Here is a 23571-nt window from a genome sequence, read left to right as displayed (position 1 = left end):
TGGAGCATGCCCATGCCACATAAATAACAAAAGCTTGTGAGTGCGTTGTTGATGTTGTTTTTTGCTTGAGATGTAGGGTCTGCTCTCTGTGATGACATTTTGTGCTGATAATTAATCGGCACTTAGCATTGTCACCGGCTTGTTCTATCCAAAAGGTGCCTCCCTTCCTCTCTCCTGCTTTCATTTGGTGGTGGTGCGGGCACCAGCTCACTGCGCACTGTTCTGGCTTTTTTTGCGCTCAAGTCTCGGAGATGTAGAATCAGAAGAATAAACATAAGAGATGTCATGATTCATTTCATCCCCACCATCCGAGTCATTTTCATTCAGAATTTGTAGCAATGCTAATGCAGCATGTGCATCCATTTGTCTTGGTCTTCTTGCCATTGTAAATTAAGCACACTCTCACTGTGTACTCCAAGTAGGCCAGAGTATACTGATAAGACTGCTTGGATTCGGGGAACTGGTATGAGACTGACCGGCTCAAATTGGCCTTATGTAGCAAAATTTCAAATATATATTTGTTTTTACATTGGATAAGAGTAGAGACTCATAGCTACAAAATTGTTTATCATACACTGCATTTCTGAGGAACAATGGGAAGGTAATTCTGCTTTGAAAGATGATAAACTTTCCAGTTTGAGAAAAGGACCTTTGAATTGTTTGGTACCTACTGGAGAGCTCTCCTTTGACTACACCCATGCGGCATTGTTCACACCCTCTTAACTTCTCTTGGGTAGGGGGCAGCATTCGGAATTTTGGATGAAAAGCATGCCCATATTAAACTGCCAGCTACTCATCCCCAGAAGATAAGATATGCATATTATTAGTAGATTTGGATAGAAAACACTCTGAAGTTTCTAAAACTGTTTGAATCATGTCTGTGAAAATAACAGAACTTATTTAGCAGGCAAAACCCCGAGGACAAACTATTCAGATTTCTTTTGAGGTCACTCTCTTTTCAATGAAATTTCATTGGGAAACCAGATTTCTAAGGGACTTTCTTTCAGTTCCTACCGCTTCCACTGGATGTCAACAGTCTTTAGAAATTGGTTGAGGTTATTCCTTTGTGTAATGAAGAAGTACGGCCATCTTGAAGGAGGGTCACTTGAAGTGTCCTGTTAGATAGAAGCGAGTGACCAGAAAGCTAGCTACAGTTGGTTTTAATCCTGTATTGAACACAGATCACCCCGTCTTCAATTTTATCGATTATTTATGTTAAAAAATACCTAAAGTTGTATTACAAAAGTAGTTAGAATTTTTTTGGCAAAATTTACAGGTAACCTTTGAGATATTTTGTAGTCACGTTTCACAATTTGGAATCGGTGTTTTTCTGGATCAAACGCGTCAAATAAATGGACATTTTGGATATATATCGACGGAATTAATCGAACAAAAGGACCATTTGTGATGTTTATGGGACATATTGGAGTGCCAACAACAGACGCTCGTCAAAGGTAAGGCATGAATTACATTTTTATTTCTGCGTTTTGTGTCGCGCCTGCAGGGTTGAAATATGCTTCTCTCTCTTTGTTTACTCTGTTGCTATCATCCAGTCCAGGCACGGCGTCCAGTCCCGCTTCAAGGCCGGAGTCTTCCTCTGCGCAGGTGCCCAGTCCAGGCACGGCGTCCAGTCCAGCTCCAAGACAGGAGCCTTCCTCTGCGCCGATGTCCAGTCCGAGAACGGCGTCCAGTCCAGCTCCAAGGCAGGAGCCTTCCTCTGCGCCGATGTCCAGTCCGAACACGGCATCCAGTCCAGCTCCACGGCCGTAGCCTTCCCCTGCGCCGATGCACAGTCCGAGCACGGCGTCCAGTCCAGCTCCAAGACAGGAGCCTTCCTCTGCGCCGATGTCCAGTCCGAACACGGCGTCCAGTCCAGCTCCATGGCAGGAGCCCTTCTCTGTCCCGATGCCCAGTCTAGACATGGCGTCTAGTCCCGCTCTATGGCAGGAGTCTTCTTCTGCACCTAGGACCAGTCCAGCCACAGTGTTCAGCCTGGATCCATGGCTGGATCCGCGGGATGAGCGGGTTCTTCGCCCCGCACCAGAGCCGCCACCGACACTAGACAACCCCCCTTAACCCTCCCTTTTGGTTTCAGGTTTTGCGGCCGGAGTCCGCACCTATGGGGGGGGGGGGGGGTACTGTCATGTCCTGACCATAGAGAGCCTTTATTTTCTATGGTGGAGTAGGTCAGGGCGTGACTGGGGGGTTAGTCTAGTTTACATTTTCTATGTGGGGTTCTAGGTTGTTTTTTCTATGTTGCGGTTTTGGTATGATTCCCAAGTAGAGGCAGCTGGCTATCGTTGTCTCTAATTGGGGATCATATTTAAGTAGCATTTTTTCCACCTGTGGGTTATGGGATATTGTTTTGTTTTGAGTTAGTGTTGTAGTCACGGTTCGTTGTTTGTTAGTTTATTCTTTATTGTTTTGTCTTTGCTAAAGTTTCACTTCTTTATTAAACATGTGCAACTCTACGCACGCTGCGCCTTGGTCCGTTAATTTTACAAACGATCATGACACTTTAAGGATTCACATGTGAGGTCATATGCTAAACAGGGAGTAGTGTAGTAAAGATTAAGACTAAAAGTTGTACTAGCCTAAAATAAGGAAAAATTCCAGGTAACAATAGTGTCCAGATAAAAATATTGTATAAATATTAGATGACGCATACCCAGACACACTTATCTAAATTGAATGGTCATGTGAAAGAAATGCTTTAACCCCCAGCCCCAGGAAAAAGTACTACATTGTCTTACTTGAGTAAAAGTATGAATTCAAATTCCTTATATTAAACCAGACTGCACAATTTTTGTTTTTTTATTGACGGATCGCCAGGGGCACACTCCCAACACTCAGAATTGACAAACAAAGCATTTGTGTTTAGTGAGTCTGCCAGATCAGATGCAGTAGGGATGACCAGAGAAGTTCTCTTGATAAGTGCATGAATTAGACCATTTTCCTGTCCTGCTAAGCATTCAAAATGTAACGAGTACTTTTAGGTGTCAGGGAAAATGTATGGAGTAAAAAGTACATTATTTTCTTTAAGAATGTAGTAAAGTAAAGAGTAAGGTAAGGTAAGGTAAAAATGACTTAAGTGGTACTTACACTACTGAGTGCAGGTAGTCTGTAGCAGTGAAGTAACAGCCAAGCTAAGGCGTAACAAACACTGATACCCTGATGAAGACAGCTTGTCAGTCGAAACGTTATTATTATTGCATCTTAGCTCCTAGAGTGTGAGGCTCTCCTTTTATTTTTCAAGTGCTCTACTCCGCTAGCCAGCACCTCGCCTAAACAGGTGTGCGTTTCTTTTGCCTCAAGAAATCAATGGGCACTTGATTAGACTTGCATCAGTGAACTGTTACAAAATAGGTTTTGTTTGATATTTTGGGCAGTGGGGAGAGAAATCACATCCAGGACTTATCGTGTTGTGTTATCGTTGGGGCTGGTCCTTGAAATCAGTCTCCACTATGGATTTTCATCCTCACTCTCCCTAATTTAAGCTTCATAATAGGGTCCATAATGTGGCTAAACCACTATGAAGCCAGTGACTATGAGAATGGGAGAGGTGCTGTTTGCTTGGCTATAGCTGACAATGCTGTTAACTTGGTTTATGAACAAAAAATGCCACACTGATATTAAAACTAACCAAAGAAATTAATATCTACTGTCACTGCATCGATATGGAGAGGGACCGTTTCAAAGAATTGTAACAAGACGATGTATTCAAACAAAATAAGAAAGACAAAGAAGCTGGACTTAAAATTAGACTTTTCCTTAGTGGTGCTTATCTAGAAAATACCCACACAGTCCAGTACAATTCAATGGCTCCAAAAAGCTTTACATCATCTGTACACAGTAATAACAGAGAGGTGAGTTTGAGCTGAGGCTATTCGTTTTAATGAGGAATCTTTGGAGCTTGAATAAATCCTGTGTGTGGAACAGCACAAACTGGAATTGAACCACTTTGTGTACCTTTTATTTACTTTTAGTTCACCTTTATTTAACCAGGTAGGCTATTTGAGAACAAGTTCTCATTTACAACTGCGACATGGCCAAGATAAAGCAAAGCAGTGCGTCACAAACAACACAAAGTTACACATGGAATAAACAAACATACAGTCAATAATACAATAGAAAAAGTATATATACAGTGTGTGCAAATGAGATAGGATAAGGAAGGTAAGGCAATAAATAGGTCATAGTGGCGAAAGAATTACAATATAGCAATTAAACACTGGAGTGATAGATGTGCAGAAGATGAATGTGCAAGTAGAGATACTGGGGTGCAAAGGAGCAAAATAAATAAAATAAACAACAGTATGGGGAAGAGGTAGTTGGATGGGCTATTTACAGATGGGCTATGTACAGGTGCAGTGATCTGTGAGCTGCTCTGACAGATGGTGCTTAAAGTTAGTGAGGGAGATATGAGTCTCCAGCTTCAGTGATTTTTGCAGTTCGTTCCAGTCATTGGCAGCAGAGAACTGGAAGGAAAGGCGGCCAAAGGAGGAATTGGCTTTTGGGGTGACCAGTGAAATATATCTGCTGGAGCGTGTGCTACGGGTGGGTGCTGCAATGGTGACCAGTGAGGTGAGATAAGGCAGGGCTTTACCTAGCAAAGACTTACAGACGACCTGGAGCGAGAGGGTTTTGCGACGAATATGAAGCGAGGGCCAGCCAACGAGAGTATACAGGTCACAGTGGTGGGTAGTACATGGGGCTTTGGTGACAAAACGGATGGCACTGTGATAGACTGCATCCAATTTGCTGAGTAGAGTGTTAGAGGCTATTTTGTAAATGACATCGCCGAAGTCAAGGATCGGTAGGATAGTCAGATTTACGAGGGTATGTTTGGCAGCATGAGTGAAGGATGCTTTGTTACGAAATAGGAAGCCAATTCTAGATGTAATTTTGTATTGGAGATGCTTACTGTGAGTCTGGAAGGAGAGTTTACAGTCGAACCAGACACCTAGGTATTTGTAGTTGTCCACATATTCTAAGTCAGAACCGTCCAGAGTAGTGATGCTGGACGGGCGGGCAGGTGTGGGCAGCGATCGGTTGAAGAGCATGCATTTAGTTTTACTTGCATGCAAGAGCAGTTGGAGGCCACGGAAGGAGAGTTGTATGGCATTGAAGCTCGTCTGGAGGTTAGTTAACACAGTGTCCAAAGAAGGGCCAGAAGTACACAGAATGGTGTCGTCTGCATAGAGGTGGATCAGAGAATCACCAGCAGCAAGAGCCACATCATTGATGTATACAGAGAAGAGAGTCGGCCTGAGAATTAAACCCTGTGGCACCCCCATAGAGACTGCCAGAGGTCCGGACAACAGGCCCTCTGATTTGACACACTGAACTCTGAGAAGTAGTTGGTGAACCAGGCGAAGCATTCATTTGAGAAACCAAGGCTGTTGATTCTGCCAATAAGAATGTGGTGATTGACAGAGTCGAAAGTCTTGGCCAGGTTGATGAATACAGCTACACAGTACTGTCTCTTATTGATGGCGGTTATGCTATTGTTTAGGACCTTGAACGTGGCTGACCAGCTCGGAAACCAGTTTGCATAGCGGAGAAGGTACGGTGGGATTCGAAATGGTCGGTGATCTGTTTGTTAACTTGGCTTTCGAGGACCTTAGAAAGGCAGGGTAGGATAGATATAGGTCTGTAGCAGTTTGGTTCTAGAGTGTCTCCCCCTTTAAAGAGGGGGATGACCGCGGCAGCTTTCCAATCTTTGGAGATATCAGACGATACGAAAGAGAGGTTGAACAGGCTAGTAATAGGGGTTGCAACAATTTCGGCGGATAATTTTAGAAAGAGAGGGTCCAGATTGTCTAGCCCGGCTGATTTGTACGGGTCCAGATTTTGCCGCTCTTTCAGAACATCAGCTATCTGGATTTGGGTGAAGGAGTAATGGGGAGGGTTGGGCAAGTTGCTGTGTGGGGTGCAAGGCTGTTGACCGGGGTAGGGGTAGCCAGGTGGAAAGCATGGCCAGCCGTAAAAGAAATGCTTATTGAAATTCTCAAATATCGTGGATTTATCGGTGGTGACAGTGTTTCCTAGCCTCAGTGCAGTGGGCAGCTGGGAGGAGGTGCTCTTGTTCTCCATGGATTTTACAGTGTCCCAGAACTTTTTGGAGTTTGTGCGACAGGATGCAAATTTCTGTTTGAAAAAGCTAGCCTTTGCTTGCTTAACTGCCTGTGTATATTGGTTCCTGACTTCCCTGAAAAGTTGCATATCGCGGTGGCTATTCGATGCTAATGCAGTACGCCACAGGATGTTTTTGTGCTGGTCAAGGGCAGTCAGGTCTGGAGTGAACCAAGGGCTTTATCTGTTCCTGGCTCTACATTTTTTGTAAGGGGCATGCTTATTTAAAGATGGTGAGGAAAACCATTTTAAAGAATAACCAGGCATCCTCTACTGACGGAAGGCGGTCAATATCCTTCCAGGATACCTGGGCCAGGTTGATTAGAAAGGCCTGCTCACTGAAGTGTTTTAGGGAGCGTTTGACAGTGATGAGGGGTGGTCGTTTGACCGCAGACCCATTACGGACGCAGGCAATGAGGCAGTGATCGCTGAGTTTCTGGTTGAAGACAGCAGAGGTGTATTTGGAGGGCAGGTTGGTTAGGATGATATCTATGAGGGTGTCCGTGTTTACAGATTTGGGGTTGTACCTGGTAGGTTCATTGATAATTTGTGTGAGATTGAGGGCATCAAGCTTAGACTGTAGGATGGCCGGGGTGTTAAGCATGTCCCATGTACCAGTTTAGTTCACCTAACATCACAAGCTCTGAAGGTAGATGGGGGGCTATCAATTCACATATGGTGTCCAGGGCACAGCTGGGGGCAGAAGGTCGTCTATAGCAAGCGGCACCGGTGAGAGACTTGTTTCTGGAAAGGTGGATTTAAAAAAATAGAAGCTCAAATTGTTTGGGCACAGACCTGGATAGTATGACAGAACTCTGCAGGCTATCTCTGCAGTAGATTGCAACTCCGCCCTCCTTGGCAGTTCTATCTTGTCGGAAAATGTTGTAGTTAGGGATGGAAATGTCAGGGTTTTTGGTGGTCTTCCTAAGTCAGGATTCAGACACGGCTAGGACATCCAGGTTGGCAGAGTGTGCTAAAGCAGTGAATAAAACAAACTTAGGGAGAAGGCTTCTAATGTAAACCAAGGCTTTTGCGGTTACAGAAGTCAACAAATGAGAGCGCCTGGGGAATGGGAGTGGAGCTAGGCACTGCTTGGCCTGGATTAACCTCTACATCACCAGAGGAACAGAGGAAGAATAGGATAAGGGTACGGCTAAAGGCTATAAGAACTGGTCGTCTAGTATGTTCGGAACAGAGAGTAAAAGGAGCAGGTTTCTGGGCACGGTAAAATAGATTCAAGGCATAATGTACAGACAAAGGTATGGTAGTGTGAATACAGTGGAGGTAAACCTATGCATTGAATGACGATGAGAGAGATATTGTCTATAGAAACTTAATTTAAACCAGGTGAGGTCACCGCATGTGTGGGAGGTGGAACTAAAGGGTTAGCTAAGGCGTTTTGAGCAGGGCTAGAGGCTCTACAGTGAAATAAGGCAATAATCACTAACCAAAACAGCAATGGACAAGGCATATTGACATTAGGGAAAGGCATGCGTAGCCGAGTGATCATAGGGGTCCAGTGAGTAGCTAGGCGGGCTGGAGACACGGCGATTCAGACAGCTAGCGGGCCGGGGCTAGCAAGCTAGCAGAAGGGCCTTAGAGGGACGTCGCGACGGAAGAAGTCTGTTGTAGCCCCCTCGTGCGGTTACGTCGGCAGAACCAGTCGTGATGGATCAGCAGGGCTCCTTGTAGTAAAAGGATCCAGGCCAATTGGCAAAATAGGTATAGTGGCCCAAGAAATTGGCCAATGGGCCTCTTCAGCTAACAGTCCGATATGCTCTAGACAGCTAGCAGGCGAGCCGATGGGCATTCAGGGGGCGTCACGACATGGGAGCCAGTTGAAAAATCCCCTCGGGCAGATTACGGTGGTAGTCTAGTCATGATGGATCGGCGGGGCTCCGTATAGGCAGTAAAAGGGGTCCAGGCCAATTGGCAAAATAGGTATTGTAGCCCAATTTTTTATTTATTTATTTAACCTTTATTTAACCAGGTAGGCAAATTGAGAACACGTTCTCATTTACAATTGCGACCTGGCCAAGATAAAGCAAAGCAGTTCGACACATACAACAACACATAGTTACACATGGAGTAAAACAACATATAGTCAATAATACAGTGAAAAAAATAAAAAATAAGTCTATATACAATGTGAGCAAGTGAGGTGAGATAAGGGAGGTGAAGGCAAACAAATATATGTATAAATAAATAAAATATAAAAGGCCATGGAGGCGAAGTGAGTACAACACAGCACGTAAAATAAAAACTAAAAAAACAATGGAATGGTTGGTTTGCGGTGGAAGAAAGTGCAAAGTAGAGACAGAAATAAAGGGGTGCAAAGGAGCAAAATAAATTAATAAATAAATACAGTAGGTAAAGAGGTAGTTGTTTGGGCTAAATTGTAGATGGGTTATATACAGGTGCAGTAATCTATGAGCTGCTCTGACAGCTGGTGCTTAAAGCTAGTGAGGGAGATAGGTGTTTCCAGTTTCAGAGATTTTTGTAGTTCGTTCCAGTCATTGGCAGCAGAGAACTGGAAGGAGAGGCGTCCAAAGGAAGAATTGGTTTTGGGGGTGACTAGAGAGATATACCTGCTGGAGCGCGTGCTACAGGTAGGTGCTGCTATGGTGACCAGCGAGCTGAGATAAGGGGGGACTTTACCTAGCAGGGTCTTGTAGATGACCTGGAACCAGTGGGTTTGGCGACGAGTATGAAGCGAGGGCCAGCCAACGAGAGTGTACAGGTCGCAGTGGTGGGTAGTATATGGGGCTTTGGTGACAAAACGGATGGCACTGTGATAGACTGCATCCAATTTATTGAGTAGGGTTTTGGAGGCTATTTTGTAAATGACATCACCGAAGTCGAGGATTGGTAGGATGGTCAGTTTTACAAGGGTATGTTTGGCAGCATGAGTAAAGGATGCTTTGTTGCGGAATAGGAAGCCAATTCTAGATTTGACTTTGGATTGGAGATGTTTGATGTGAGTCTGGAAGGAGAGTTTGCAGTCTAACCAGACACCTAGGTATTTGTAGGTGTCCACATATTCTAAGTCAGAGCCGTCCAAAGTAGTGATGTTGGACAGGCGGGCAGGAGCAGGCAGCGATCGGTTGAAGAGCATGCATTTGGTTTTACTTGTATTTAAGAGCAGTTGGAGGCCACGGAAGGAGAGTTGTATGGCATTGAAGCTCGCCTGGAGGGTTGTTAACACAGTGTCAAAAGAAGGGCCAGAAGTATACAGAATAGTGTCGTCTGCGTAGAGGTGGATCAGAGAATCACCAGCAGCAAGAGCGACATCATTGATGTAAACAGAGAAGAGAGTCGGTCCAAGAATTGAACCCTGTGGCACCCCCATAGAGACTGCCAGAGGCCCGGACAACAGACCCTCCGATTTGACACACTGAACTCGATCAGAGAAGTAGTTGGTGAACCAGGCGAGGCAATCATTAGAGAAACCAAGGCTGTCGAGTCTGCCAATGAGGATGTGGTGATTGACAGAGTCAAAGGCCTTGGCCAGGTCAATGAATACGGCTGCACAGTATTGTTTCCTATCGATGGCGGTTACGATATCGTTTATGACCTTGAGCGTGGCTGAGGTGCACCCATGACCAGCTCTGAAACCAGATTGCATTGCGGAGAAGGTGTGGTGGGATTCGAAATGGTCGGTAATCTGTTTGTTGACTTGGCTTTCGAAGACCTTAGAAAGGCAGGGTAGGATAGATATAGGTCTGTAGCAGTTAGGGTCAAGGGTGTCCCCCCCTTTGAAGAGGGGGATAACCGCAGCTGCTTTCCAATCTTTGGGGATCTCAGACGACACGAAAGAGAGGTTGAAGAGGCTAGTAATAGGGGTGGCAACAATTTCAGCAGATAGTTTTAGAAAGAAAGGGTCCAGATTATCTAGCCCGGCTGATTTGTAAGGGTCCAGATTTTGCAGCTCATTTAGAACATCAGCTGACTGTATTTGGGAGAAAGAGAAATGGGGAAGGCTTGGGCGAGTAGCAGAGGGGAGGGCAGTGCTGTTGTCCGGGGTGGGGGTAGCCAGGTGGAAAGCATGGCCAGCCGTAGAAAAATGCTTATTGAAATTCTCGATTATAGTGGATTTGTCGGTGGTGACAGTGTTTCCTATCTTCAGAGCGGTTGGAAGCTGGGAGGAGGTGTTCTTATTCTCCATGGACTTTACGGTGTCCCAGAACTTTTTTGAATTTGTGTTGCAGGAAGCAAATTTCTGCTTGAAATAGCTAGCCTTGGCTGTTCTAACTGCCTGTGTATATTGGTTTCTGGCTTCCCTGAAAAGTTGCATATCACGGGGGCTGTTCGATGCTAATGCAGAACGCCATAGGATGTTTTTCTGTTGGTTAAGGGCAGTCAGGTCAGGAGAGAACCAAGGGCTATATCTGTTCCTGGTTCTAAATTTCTTGAATGGGGCATGCTTATTCAAGATGGTGAGGAAGGCATTTTTAAAAAATGACCAGGCATCCTCTACTGACGGGATGAGATCAATATCCTTCCAGGATACCCCGGCCAGGTCGATTAGAAAGGCCTGCTCGCTGAAGTGTTTCAGGGAGCGTTTGACAGTGATGAGTGGAGGTCGTTTGACCGCTGACCCATTACGGATGCAGGCAATGAGGCAGTGATCGCTGAGATCTTGGTTGAAAACAGCAGAGGTGTATTTGGAGGGCAAGTTTGTTAGGATGATATCTATGAGGGTACCCGTGTTTACGGAATTGGGGTGGTACCTGGTAGGTTCATTTATAATTTGTGTGAGATTGAGGGCATCAAGCTTAGATTGTAGGGTGGCTGGGGTGTTGAGCATGTTCAAATTTAGGTCGCCTAGCAGCACGAGCTCTGAAGATAGATGGGGGGCAATCAGTTCACATATAGTGTCCAGAGCACAGCTGGGGGCAGAGGGTGGTCTATAGCAGGCGGCAACGGTGAGAGACTTGTTTTTAGAGAGGTGGATTTTTAAAAGTAGAAGTTCAAATTGTTTGGGAACAGACCTGGATAGTATAACAGAACTCTGCAGGCAGTCTTTGCAGTAGATTGCAACACCGCCCCCTTTGGCCGTTCTATCTTGTCTGAAAATCTTGTAATTGGGGATGAAAATGTCTGAATTTTTGGTGGTCTTTCTAAGCCAGGATTCAGACACGGCTAAAACATCCGGGTTGGCAGAGTGTGCTAAAGCAGTGAACAAAACAAACTTAGGGAGGAGGCTTCTAATGTTAACATGCATGAAGCCAAGGCTATTACGGTTACAGAAGTCATCAAAAGAGAGCGCCTGGGGAATAGGAGTGGAGCCAGGTACTGCAGGGCCTGGATTCACCTCTACATCACCAGAGGAACAGAGGAGGAGTAGGATAAGGGTACGGCTAAAAGCTATGAGAATTGGTCGCCTAGAGCTACTAGAGCAGAGAGTAAAAGGAGGTTTCTGGGGGCGATAAAATAGTTTAAAGGAATAATGTACAGACAAAGGTATGGTAGGATGTGAATACAGTGGAGGTAAACCTAGGTATTGAGTGATGATGAGAGAGATATTGTCTCTAGAAACATCATTGAAACCAGGTGATGTCATCGCATATGTGGGTGGTGGAACTGAGAGGTTGGATATGGTATAGAGAGCAGGGCTAGAGTCTCTGCAGTGAAATAAGCCAATAAACACTAACCAGAACAGCAATGGACAAGGCATATTTACATTAAGGAGAGGCATGCTAATCGAGTGATCAATAAGGGTCCAGTGAGTAGAGGTTGGTTGGGGTCGTGGCGATCCAGACAGCTGGCCGGGTATATGGCTATCGGTAGCAGCATAGGATGGAGGTCTGTTTGTAGATACCTCGTGCGTTTCCGTCGGTAGGTTAGTGGGGTTCCGTGTAGTGGGGTTCCGTGTGGTAGAGGGGATCAATCCAAGTTGGCAAAATAGATATAGTGACCCAAGGAAAAAATAAAATAAATAAATAATAATAATAGTTGTCCAATATACTTGTTCAAATAGCAGCCGATAAGACAGCTAACGATTAGCGGGCCTCAGATGAGCGTTCAGGTAACGTCGGGACGGAGGTGCCAGTTGGATAAATCCCTCGGGCAGATAACGTCGGCAGTCAGTCGCGGCAGTCAGTCGTGAAGGCCCGGTGGGGTTCCGTATCTGCAGCAGCAACAAAAGAAACGGGTCCGGGTGGTGATGGAACTCCTCAGCTGGCTAGCTCCAGAATGATTAGAGTTTGCTCCGGGGTCGACGTAAGCCAATAGTCACACGGTTTGCAGCTAGCTAGCTGCGAAATCAAGGTACAAGTGTCCAGAGCCTGCGGCTGGAATCCGGGGAAACTGAGAGAAAAAAAAAAAAAAAAAGAGTCCCGGAATGCTCCGGTCCGAGTCGCGTTGCACAAAAGTGCCGGTAGATTATCGAGCTAAAGGAATAGCTGATGACCACTAAACGTGGGCAGCTGAAACACCAACGCTAGCCAGCAAACCGGCTAATTTCGGGGCAGCTACAGATTAGCTTCTGGCTAGCTATCGGAGTAGCTTCTGGTTAAGCTTTCAGGCTATCTTCTGAATTAGCCCCTGGCTAGCTTCCACGATGGATTTTCAGATTGAGGTAAGTAATACTTTTGTAATTGGTGAAGCGGGTTGCAGGAAAGCTTTTGCAGGAAAGCTTTTGTAGTTGAGTTCTTGGATAATAAAATAGATAAAAGATATGCGAAGAAAGGTGTAAATATATATATATACAGGACACGAACAATACGGAACAGAAAAAGACGTCTGAACTGCTAAGCCACCTTGGAACACAACAAGGAGTGGCTGATGGACCTCTTCAGCTAGCCGGGAGAAGGGCCTAGCATAGGCTAGCTCCAGGCTAATTGGTGCTTGCTTTGGGACAGAGACGTTAGCCAGGAGTGGCCACTCGGATAGCAGCTAGCTAGCTGCGATAATCCAGGTAAAAAGGTTCAGAGCTTGCGGTAGGAATTCGGAGATATGGAGAAAATTAAGTCCAATATGCTCTGGTTTGAATCGCGCTGTGCAGACTGGCGAGAGTTGTCCGGGCTAAGGTTAGCTGATGACCGCTAGCAGTGGTTAGCTGACTACTAGCTAGTGGCTAGCTTCTGTTCGGGGTTCCGGTTCTAAAGTAAAGAAAATAGCAGATCCATACCACATTGGGTGAGGCGGATTGCAGGAGAGTATGTTGAAGTTGAGGTTAAGAAAAATATTTAAAAAAATATATGCAAAGATATAAAAAGATATATACACAGGACACGACAAGACGAAGACAAAGACATCTGACTGGTACGCCATCTTGGATTCTAAGAGAATGACTCTTATCACTTTATAATTTCAATATCATCTTTTTCAAGTGCCACAGTCCACGGACCTTGTAGATTTTTCTTGTGTTTTTTGTTATGTCAGTATCTATTATTTCCATGTGGCTTTTAAAAGCATTTTCTCACCACACCAGAAACAGCGTGGTTGAGAGTCATATAAATAACTTTCCATCCCCTGTATATCCTCTAGAACAGTGGTCACCAACAGGTCGATCTTCAAGGCATTCCTAGTCGATCACCAAACATTTCTGTAGAAAAGCCAACAATAAAGCCTTGCGCTCCTATTTTTTTTCTTCAATTCGTCTTGCGCTGTTTGCAGCAGGTGCACTTGATTCAAAAGCCCTCCATAACAGGCTCCCATTTTTAAACATTTAGATTTGTCTGAAGGGACAAACTTCGCCTACGCGGCGGACCTGGAGCGCTAAAGAGCTCAAGTGCACCTATTGCGCTGGCCAATCGGTTAGGTAAAATCACTGTGCCTACAGCTTCCATGACCCCAAAGCACAGTTTGATACTAGCCTACGTGAGATGTAATAACTTTTAAAACCATGACCTGAGAGACTGTCAAATAATACAGCAAAGAGCTGCTGTTTTTATGAGTGACTTCATGTTTACGTTATTATTCGACACTTTTACAAAACATAAAACACGCTTCTCCTTACTTCTACTCACGCTACAACCAGCACTGCAGCTGCAATAAATTAGTAGCCAAATGTATCGATAGGCCTGCGTTTTGATTATTAGCAGCTCGTCGTGTTTATTTTAATATCAAGGGATATTTAACTTTCTCTGGTCATAGGAACAACATGAATGTGTGCATGAGGCAGAAATAATGTGGTGGGACTCGAGTTTTGTCATCAGGTGGAAGACAGTGTCCCCTCTCTCTGGTCAGTCTCACCGGAGGAAAGGAGAGAGCAGGGACCTGAGAGGCAGACCCTCTGCTGCTCTCTCCATCCGCTGACACTGACAATCAGATGCAGGTACCATCAGTCCAGTAAAATAACAAATAAAATGATTTCAATTTATTCTCAGCAGTGCCTCACACGTGATACAACTGATCTATTTTGTTATGAAAGCTTGAATATTGAAATGTAATATGGTCTGAGAAGAACAATATTAGCAGGCCAAGCATAGCCAATATGCTGTGATAATGTATTAGGCCTACCGCACAAACCTCATTCCAACATATATTTTTTTATTAGGTTAATGTTGCATAGGCTTACATTTTTGAAGTCAAGTTAAAACAAAATCTGAGCGGTAGATCTCAGCTTGCTTTTTGACTCCCAAAGTTTGACTCACAAAAGGTTGGTGACCACTGCTCTAGAAGAAAACAGCACTAAGGAAGCATGCAGTGATGAATACATTCATAGAGCACATTCCCTATTGTCATCCTGTCTGAGATGAGTATAGTGTAGAATATGAGTAGGGCCAGCCAGAATATATACAGGGAAGTTCTTCCACCACTACCTTAACAGTAAGGTAAATGTCTACATGTTGTGTTGTTTAAAACTAAAACTAAACTTCACTCATTCAGTGGCACAATTTGTTTTCATTTGAGTTAATCACAGCAATTTATTCGTTTAAAAAAAATAGTTTCTGCACTTTCAGAAATTCTACCCCTCCACATCCTGTCTGGGTTTAAATATTAGGCCCTTGTATCCAATGTCCATGGACGCGTAACTGTCCTAATATGGACACCGTATGAGTATACAACTTCCATGGATGTGTGACTGTGTCCTGATATTGACACCGTATAGAAATACAACTTCCATGGCCATGTGAATGTCCTCATATGGACATCGTATAGGTGTACAACTTCCATGAATGTTTGAGTCATATTTACACCATAATACAATGACTGAACTCCTTCTGAGCCCCTTTAACTACTCACAGGCAGTGGACCACGGTGCGTCCGTCTCCCCCGTCGTACTGCTCCTGCCACTTGGCCAGACGTCTCACCAGCTGCAGGATGGAGCGCTTGGACAGGGGCGTGTCGCGGTAAGCGGGCCAGCCGATGAACTGGAAATGCTGCACCAAACGGTAGCCATCCTGGGGCTGCCAAAGACAGTGAGAGAGAGAATCATAAATTAATGCCATCATCAACGTCATTGTTGTCGTCAACATCATCGTCATTGCCATTATCAAAACATCCTCAACATGGACAACATCCCAGTTAGCATCCTCGTCATAATCATCAACCACTAGCATGCTAATCTTCCTCCTCATAACCGTCACCAAAATGTGTAGATAAATCAAGTTTACCTCTGTGTCCACTGTAAACCTAAACCACTCAAGTTATTAAATAACTGCTGATGCAATCCCAGTGTATTTTGGCTCATTGTAGCAATGCTTTCCGTAGCCAGAGCAGAGCCAACGATTGGCAACTACAATAACGACGTCAGCTGGCTCTGCGCCCCAGCTGGTGGCGGTGGTGATGGGACCATTTCATGGTAAATTGGAGATGCCGCCACTGTGGCTTTTCGCACCGGCACAGAGCTAAGTGTTGATTAGCTGGCCAGCAAAGCCTGCCTGTGATGCTGGTGAAAGTGGGAGAACCATGAGTGAACGAGAGGCAGAGAAGAGGAGAGAGAGAAGAGTAACCATGTGCCACGAACACAGGGATTCGCATTGTGGTGATTTAAACGGGGTCTAATGAGTAGTACCGTAGAACAAAGCCCCCTCATATGAAATCAGTCTAAACCAGCCACTGCTCTGCCAGGCTGGACCTGTCTGTTAGCGCCATCTGCATTGGCAGGGCTCAAAGCAGAGGGTAAATATTTACAGGGTGATAAACATGATACAGACCCTGGCCATGTTGCAGATCCTGAAGATGCGGTTGATGATATCTTCGTCGATGTCGGCTGAGATGAACTCCACCTGGATGGGGCCATAGCAGCAGGAGCTCTTCTCGGGCCAGTACTGCATGCACAACTAGGGATTGAAGAGGGGTTTAGCCATAGAAATAGAGTTTCGATGTAGTTTTACTCCTATGGGTCCATTTAATCGGTGCACCGATCACAGAATATTGACTTGAATGGGAATGTCCGTTCTAGTTGAAGTTCTAGTTCTGGTATGAGCTACATCACATGTTAGGTACATCACATACTGGTGTGGACACCGTCGTTGACTACTTGTGGATTTTACCCATTGGGGAGCACTGAAAAAAATACATAAACTACACATTGCTTTAGCCATTTGAACAAAACCATCTGAGTTCAGATGCAAGGTCATACTGCTGGGCGTAAGCAATGGAAGGTTATGTGCATACAAAAGAAAAGCCTTGACCTTATTGGCCTCTGCACGGTACACCTACATCTCAGGGCCATCATGGGTTATCCTCCAGTCTACAGCTTTTGAAGGGTTCAAACCTTTCAAACCAGTTAACCCTCAGTCATTTGGAAAATGTCACTACTTAGGAACAAAATATATATTTTTTTAATGTAAACGCCATGTTTTAAAGGGTCCAGACACGTTTTTAGCAATTCCCCTTGGTTTGAGAAACGTACTGCAGCAGAGATTGACTTCCTGAACCTCATTCTGGAGTTCAAGGACATCCCAAAAAAACATTTTTTTTTAAAGACCAAAAAAAGTGTCTGGACCCTACTATAACATGCCATTTATATCAAAAATGTGAAATTCTCCTTTAATATGGGAGTTATTGATGTGCTCTTTGCTAGGTTTCAATGTGGGTGTCTGAGTGTTCTGGTAGCTATGTTGGATAGTTAAACCCTGGGCAGAGAAAAGAGCAGCTCTCCTATGAGGCTTACCCTGCTCTATGAAACTGTGTGTCTGAGAGCCGATGGAGGAAATGACAATGGAGGGATAGATAGAGATGAATAGAGAGAGAGCGATAGAGCATGTGTAAGACCCCCTGGCAGACCGACAGTCAAAAAGATTATTGGTCTGTGTGTATGTCGATGTATGCACACCCATATGTGTGTGCGAACCCCGGTGGTCAACAATACACACCTGTGCGGCATCCATCTCATTGAGCATTACTATCGAGGAGCAGTTGTAGTCGAACACCAGCCTCCAGAAGTCGGCCACCGTGTTGGGCAGTGGGTGCTGGGTTACGATGAAGGCTGCTGGCTGTTTATGGCTCTGGAAGAAAATCAATGGCAAACACCACAACACTTCAGCCCCCCGGTAGCGAGAGAGAGTAAAAGAAAGAGAGAGAGATGAGAGAGCAGAGAGGAGCAAGCAGAGACGCTGGTGGGACAGCTAACAGCCAAGGGTCACGGTGGGTTTCCAATGCCTGATCAACTCGTGGCGAAGACAAAGAGCCTGGCAGGACTCCCACGGACAGTGTTAACCTTGCATCGTGATGCATTGACAAGAGAAATCCCACTACAGGTCATTACGCTGTTGCCAGACAAGCAGGCCAGCCAGGCCGGGTCTGAGAAAGACACTGCTGGCTTAATTTGACGCCACCTCTGTGCTTCTTATTGCCTGCCGTTCTTTTCTTTTCAGCTCTGTGTAGCTTATCTGGATCTGCGTGTGTATCGTTTGGTAGATCTGCTACGAGGGCCTAGAGTATGAGGCTGCTTTGCAGTCATTACTTATCATTTATCACAGTGCTATCACTTAATGGTGTGTTGGTTGATGATCAGTTGTTAGATGATGTTGTTTGTTATCTTTTTTATTGCTGTTGCTCTATGACATATCATTTTTGTAACCTGCTATCTAATTGAGTTGCATTTGCATGTACCCAGTCACTGCAATAAATACAAAACATAACATCCCTATTCTAATTAATAACGCAACAGAACCAAAGCATATCTCAAACTAACTGATCTCTGTCTTTTCCAGGTTGGATTACATCAGCCAAGCTAAATCCAATGGTTTACGCTACTTGGCAGTCTCTGACACAATTTGCCTCAGTCATGATTGGTGTTGTGCAGACCTGCATGGGTTTAAATAGTATTTGAAATCATTGAGCGTTTGTTTGAGCCTGGTTATAGAGTACCATATGTGCAGGGTTTGCAATCAAAGCAAGAGAGAGAGAGAGAGAGAGAGAGAGAGAGAGAGAGAGAGAGAGAGAGAGAGAGAGAGAGAGAGAGAGAGAGAGAGAGAGAGAGAGAGAGAGAGAGAGAGAGAGAGAGAGAGAGAGAGAGAGAGAGAGAGAGAGAGAGAGAGAGAGAGAGAGAGAGAGAGAGAGAGAGAGAGAGAGAGAGAGAGAGAGAGAGAGAGAGAGAGAGAGAGAGAGAGAGAGAGAGAGAGAGAGAGAGAGAGAGAGAGAGAGAGAGAGAGAGAGAGAGAGACACACACAGACAGACAGACAGACAGACAGACAGACAGACAGACAGACAGACAGACAGACAGACAGACAGACAGACAGACAGACAGACAGACAGACAGACAGACAGACAGAGACAGCGAGATTCATTTACGTCCATGAGGGCAGCGTTGATGTAGTTACTGGACTCTCCGTCCACGGAGATGAGGAAGGGCAAGCATCGATCCACAGACAGGACGTCCATGCTGCGGTTCTTGTCGTGGTTCCGGGGGAGCAGTCCCACGCTACAGTCTTCAGGCCGAACCCGGGGAGTCACGATGTTCAGAGTCTGGAGAGGGAGGATGTTATTTTGACAATTATCATAAGGTTTAACAAACATATATTTTTTAGGGGGGTTATAAGGAAACCTCCATTTTCTTAGAGTTGCTGAATATTTTAATCTTCGACACCTGCACTTTTTGTCATAACTCCTCATGTAACCGACAGGGTATCAACAATCAAACCAGAGTTGTTCGCGAGACACAAGACCATATTAGCTAAAGCCTATAGGCTAGCAACACTCATCTGAGGATCTGTTTATTGTATTTCCTTTGTTTGAGGGGTGCAAAATCCACTTGTCACTTAAATATCGCTAGATTAATTGCTTTCATTTTACTCCTGCAACTCTTTCATACTCTTGCTTGTGCCTGTCGTTTTCCCCCATTAACGCTACGACCACAGACATGTTTGCAATGACCTGTCAAACAATGGAATACATTGTCTTTCTGATGCATCTATAAGAATGCTAAAGCATAGTCTGGGATTAAACGCATCGTCTTGATACTTACATCACAAGAAAGAGACGAAAGAAAACTATTTTGATGGGTGGACAATTTATTTGTAATTAAAAAGTAATAATTTAATACAAATTAGATACCCTCAAATGAAAGCAACTTCCAAAAATGAACACTCGGATTATAGTGATACTATGTCCGATCTTGCAAACAATGTAAAGTATGTTTAGAAAGGTGTAATCTAGATCCAAGATTGTTGATTTTTTAATCCAAGGTTATCCTGCTATTGACACACTTGTTGAATTATGCAACTGAACATGACAGCAACAGTAATCAATGAAGCAGTCTAGACAGTGCAGGTGAGTGCAGATAGGCCTATACAGAACAAGTTTTTGGTGGATGCAGGCCTGCTCCACCCCTTGATGTTAATGTATTCATATATGGAAATACATCCAGTGCGTTTATGCAAATTAGTCATATATGATTTTCTTTCAACAAAAAATAAATAAAAATACCTGATACCATTAGAAAATGTATATATATTTTTTTTTGCCCCTTTTCCTCCCCAATTTCGATCTTGTCTCTTCGCTGCAACTCCCAAACGGGCTCAGAAGGCGAAGGTCGAGTCATGCGTCCTCCGAAACACTAAACCGCGCTTCTTAACACCCGCCCGCTTAACCCGGAAGCCAGCCGCACCAATGTGTTGGAGGAAACATTGTTCAACTGACGACCGAGGTCAGCCTGCAGGCGTCCGGGCCCGCTACGATGAGCCAAGTAAAGCCCTCCCGGCCAAACCCTCCCCTAACCCGGACGACGCTGGGCCAATTGTGCGCCGCCCTATGGGACTCCCGATCACGGCCGGTTGTGATACAGCCCGTGATCGAACCCCGGGTCTGTAGTGACACCTCTAGCACTGCGATGCAGTGCCTTAGACCGCAGCACCACTCGGGCGGCCCATATGAGTGCATTCTAAGAAAAAAAAAAGGATACTTGAATTCCCACCAAAATCCCTGAATTGATGTGCTATAATTGAGTCAATATCTGATGGATTTAAAAAATGTATTGTTCTTCGAGACAGCAAATGTAACTCCTTTTAGTTGGAAAAGGCTAATGACATGCCTCTTAGGAAGAAAAGCGAAGGACGGACAAACAGACAGACAGACAGACAGAGGGACATAGACAGGCAGACAGACAGATGGACAGAGAGTTTGAGAGTTAAGAAGTGGAGGGTGCTAACCTGAAATTCATCCTTAATTTGGCTGGAGTTGGTCTGTGGGTCCAGTCTGCTGATGTTGTAGTATATGGCTCTGAATTCACAGACTGGGATGGCCGTGTTTCCACACAGGCAGGCTTCAAGGATGGCGTCGTGGACAAAAACATACTGCTCCTGGGGTAGGAAATGATGAGATAACAGGTGTAAGGACATACAGTTAGATGTTCATGTACTTCTACCCTTTAGGTCAACCTCAAAACACTAACCGCCTACTTTATCACAGCACTTCAACCAGTAGTTAGACCCTATTCAAATCCATTAGTCTCAATTCACATGTACTGTTGAAAAGTGTCGAGAAGCAGAGCAGTACATACAGGTAACCGAGCACAGCTGTAGAACTTTAATTGTACACAGCGACACACAAACATAATGTGTAGTCATTATTGAACGTCAATACGTCACATCTAACACAGTTCTGCGAAGGCAACCCTGGAATTTTCAACACGTACTCTCGTGCTCTGATGAAACGGATTTCATAGCCTGAAGAGCGCTTCGCATAAATTTGCATTTTGAAGCATGCAAAGTAATATCCTGTGGAGAAGTAAATGAACCACAGGGAAAAAAGGCAGCCATGTTACAGCCTTAAAAGGAGATCAAGAGGCTGTGTGCGGTTCAACAGCAGATGCATTGTGCTCATCAAGTAGCCAGACATATTAATTCATCTCCAAAATCCCAGCCATTCGCCTGTGAATAGAATTATGCATATTTTCACTCAACAATGCAGAAGGCTCAGGGTTTAGAATGTTAATTGTGGCCATGAGAGCCGTCAGGGGCTAAATCCATCCAGAGTTGACCTCCGCTATCCATTACCTTGATAGCTGGTGCTACTCGGGAGCAGAGAAAGCCTTTTAAAAGATGAATTGCTTTTTGTTGTTTTGTGCCGGATTATCTTTGAATAGTGCTTTAAACTGACACAAATTGCCCTCTACCCATTAATGCACCCGGCACCCATTTTTAGCCATTGAAGTGGCATATATAAACACTGTGTATGACATACTGTAATTCTATCTACTCATCATTGTAGTCATACGAGTACGAGTTGGGACTAACCTAAAAAGTTTGCTGTTGTTTTATTGTTATTTTAGGGCGACTGCAAAACCGAGTGGCCGACTGGACGCAGGGTCATAACCCTAAGAGACTTAGCAAACACACCTGCAAACTCATTTGCAAAATAAAAAAAAGTGTGTGGACTAAGATATCTATTATTCAGCGTGTATGTAATATTAATAGGAACATTGGGATGGATGATGCATGACTGAGCACACTCCAGAGGTAGCTAGGCTAGTCAGACATCGGAAATCTTCCAGAGGAGACGCCACACATATTTGATCAGTTGTGATATCAAGTGTGGTGATGGTGTTGCTAGTTGTATGAACGGTTGCTAGTCATGGAGTCGCTGAGAATATACAATGTATACTGGTCTAGTGGGTACACAGAAGTTGTAATGGTTATGGTGAATACTGATGCTTATTCCTGTTGACGATAGCCGGTTTGTCGTTATGGCTATTGACAGTGGACTAGCAGTCAGAGTGATTGAGGGGAGATGAGAATCGCAGAATCGCTAATCTTGATGAAATAATGAGTAGTTAGTTGGATGCAAGGTGATTTGTAGAGCAGTGATTCTGCATGGCCCGACTGCAATGTAGTTGATCTCAAACACACACATTATCTCACAATAGTTGTTTCCCTTTCTCTCCACTAAAGAGAAGATCTTGTAATGGCTAGTGTTAGACTTGAGTAAAGACCACTATTCTGTGGAAGCCATTGCTTACTGCATGATCCACTGGGAAATTTAACCCTAATAACCTGGCTTGGATGTCTGGCAGCTGAGGCCCAGATCCCTCTGTCTCAAAGACTTAGAGACAATAGAAGTAGAATCTGGTCTGAAGGTCTGAGTTCCTTTCCTGTTCTAGAGATTCTATTTCTATGCTTTACATTCTCCCTCCATAGGACTCACTTTACAATATCCTATCTAGGCTTTAGACCAGTGGCCACCAACCTTTTTTGAGTCAAGATCACTTTGAATGAAACATTAACCAGTTAAAAACAGTTCAGTAGCAGAGGTCTGTGCAGTAGGCTATCGGCCCAATACATGTTTGAATTGCCCTGCCAATGTTTTTCCTTCTCAGACCAATTTGAAATTATATAATAAAAGATTAGGTATATGATCACACTGGTAATATATAATTTGTTGGATTACTGGTGAGGCACAGCTGAGGGAGCATAATACATCTTTCTTTTTTTTTACTGGACTGATGGCCTACATCTGATGGTCAGTTTGAAGGGAGGGAGGGAGCAGCGGTGAGGCTGCCTCTCAACCGACTCACCGTCCCTACGCTTTCCCTCCCTCAGCTGAGAAAAGTTGACAGTCTTCCAGCTGATGGCAAATCTCAAGTCGCACTGCATTATTTCTGCCTCATGCACCAATTCATGTTGTTACTCCTATGACCAGAGAATGTAAAATATTCTTCAATAAAAAAAAAAATACGAGGCACTAATAACAGCGCTAGCTCATCAGAACCATTTGTTATACTCATTCATTGCAGCTGCAGTGCTGGTTGTAGCGTGAGTGGAAATAGGGAGAATGCACATTTTACAGCGTATGGGTTATACAAGTGTCGACAGTGCTAAATAATAACTTAAAAATAAACACTTACTCATAAAAACAGCAGCTCTTTGCTATATTTGTTGAGTCTCTCTCTAGTCATGGTTTTGAACTTTTTGAAATCTCACAATATCAACTTTGCTGTGTGTTCGAGGCTTTTTTCTGTGGTCTATGACTCGAGGAAACTGTGCAGACACAGTGATCTGAGCTATCTGATTGGCCAGCAGTAGTCCTATAGGTGCACTTAA

The 23571-nt window shown here is 44.5% G+C and overlaps 1 protein-coding gene across 16 annotated transcripts in view; it reads right to left on the bottom strand.

Annotated features, from left to right (window-relative positions):
* The window catches only part of ptprt (protein tyrosine phosphatase receptor type T), a 487625-nt gene that overhangs the window by 6976 nt on the left and 457078 nt on the right, over positions 1-23571 (bottom strand). For all 16 annotated transcript variants that reach the window (XM_071386753.1, XM_071386649.1, XM_071386662.1 and 13 more), the window contains 5 exons: positions 20683-20832; positions 18827-19000; positions 17406-17537; positions 16242-16367; positions 15328-15491 (listed from right to left, as the gene is read on the bottom strand). In XM_071386753.1, the coding sequence (XP_071242854.1) occupies positions 15328-15491; positions 16242-16367; positions 17406-17537; positions 18827-19000; positions 20683-20832 (746 nt within the window). The remainder of the gene's footprint in view (positions 1-15327; positions 15492-16241; positions 16368-17405; positions 17538-18826; positions 19001-20682; positions 20833-23571) is intronic.

Source organism: Salvelinus alpinus, chromosome 2 (assembly GCF_045679555.1).
Source record: "Salvelinus alpinus chromosome 2, SLU_Salpinus.1, whole genome shotgun sequence".
In the NCBI taxonomy this organism is placed as follows: domain Eukaryota; kingdom Metazoa; phylum Chordata; class Actinopteri; order Salmoniformes; family Salmonidae; genus Salvelinus; species Salvelinus alpinus.
Note: the sequence above shows the minus strand (reverse complement) of the source record. Positions and strands in the feature narration are given on the sequence as shown.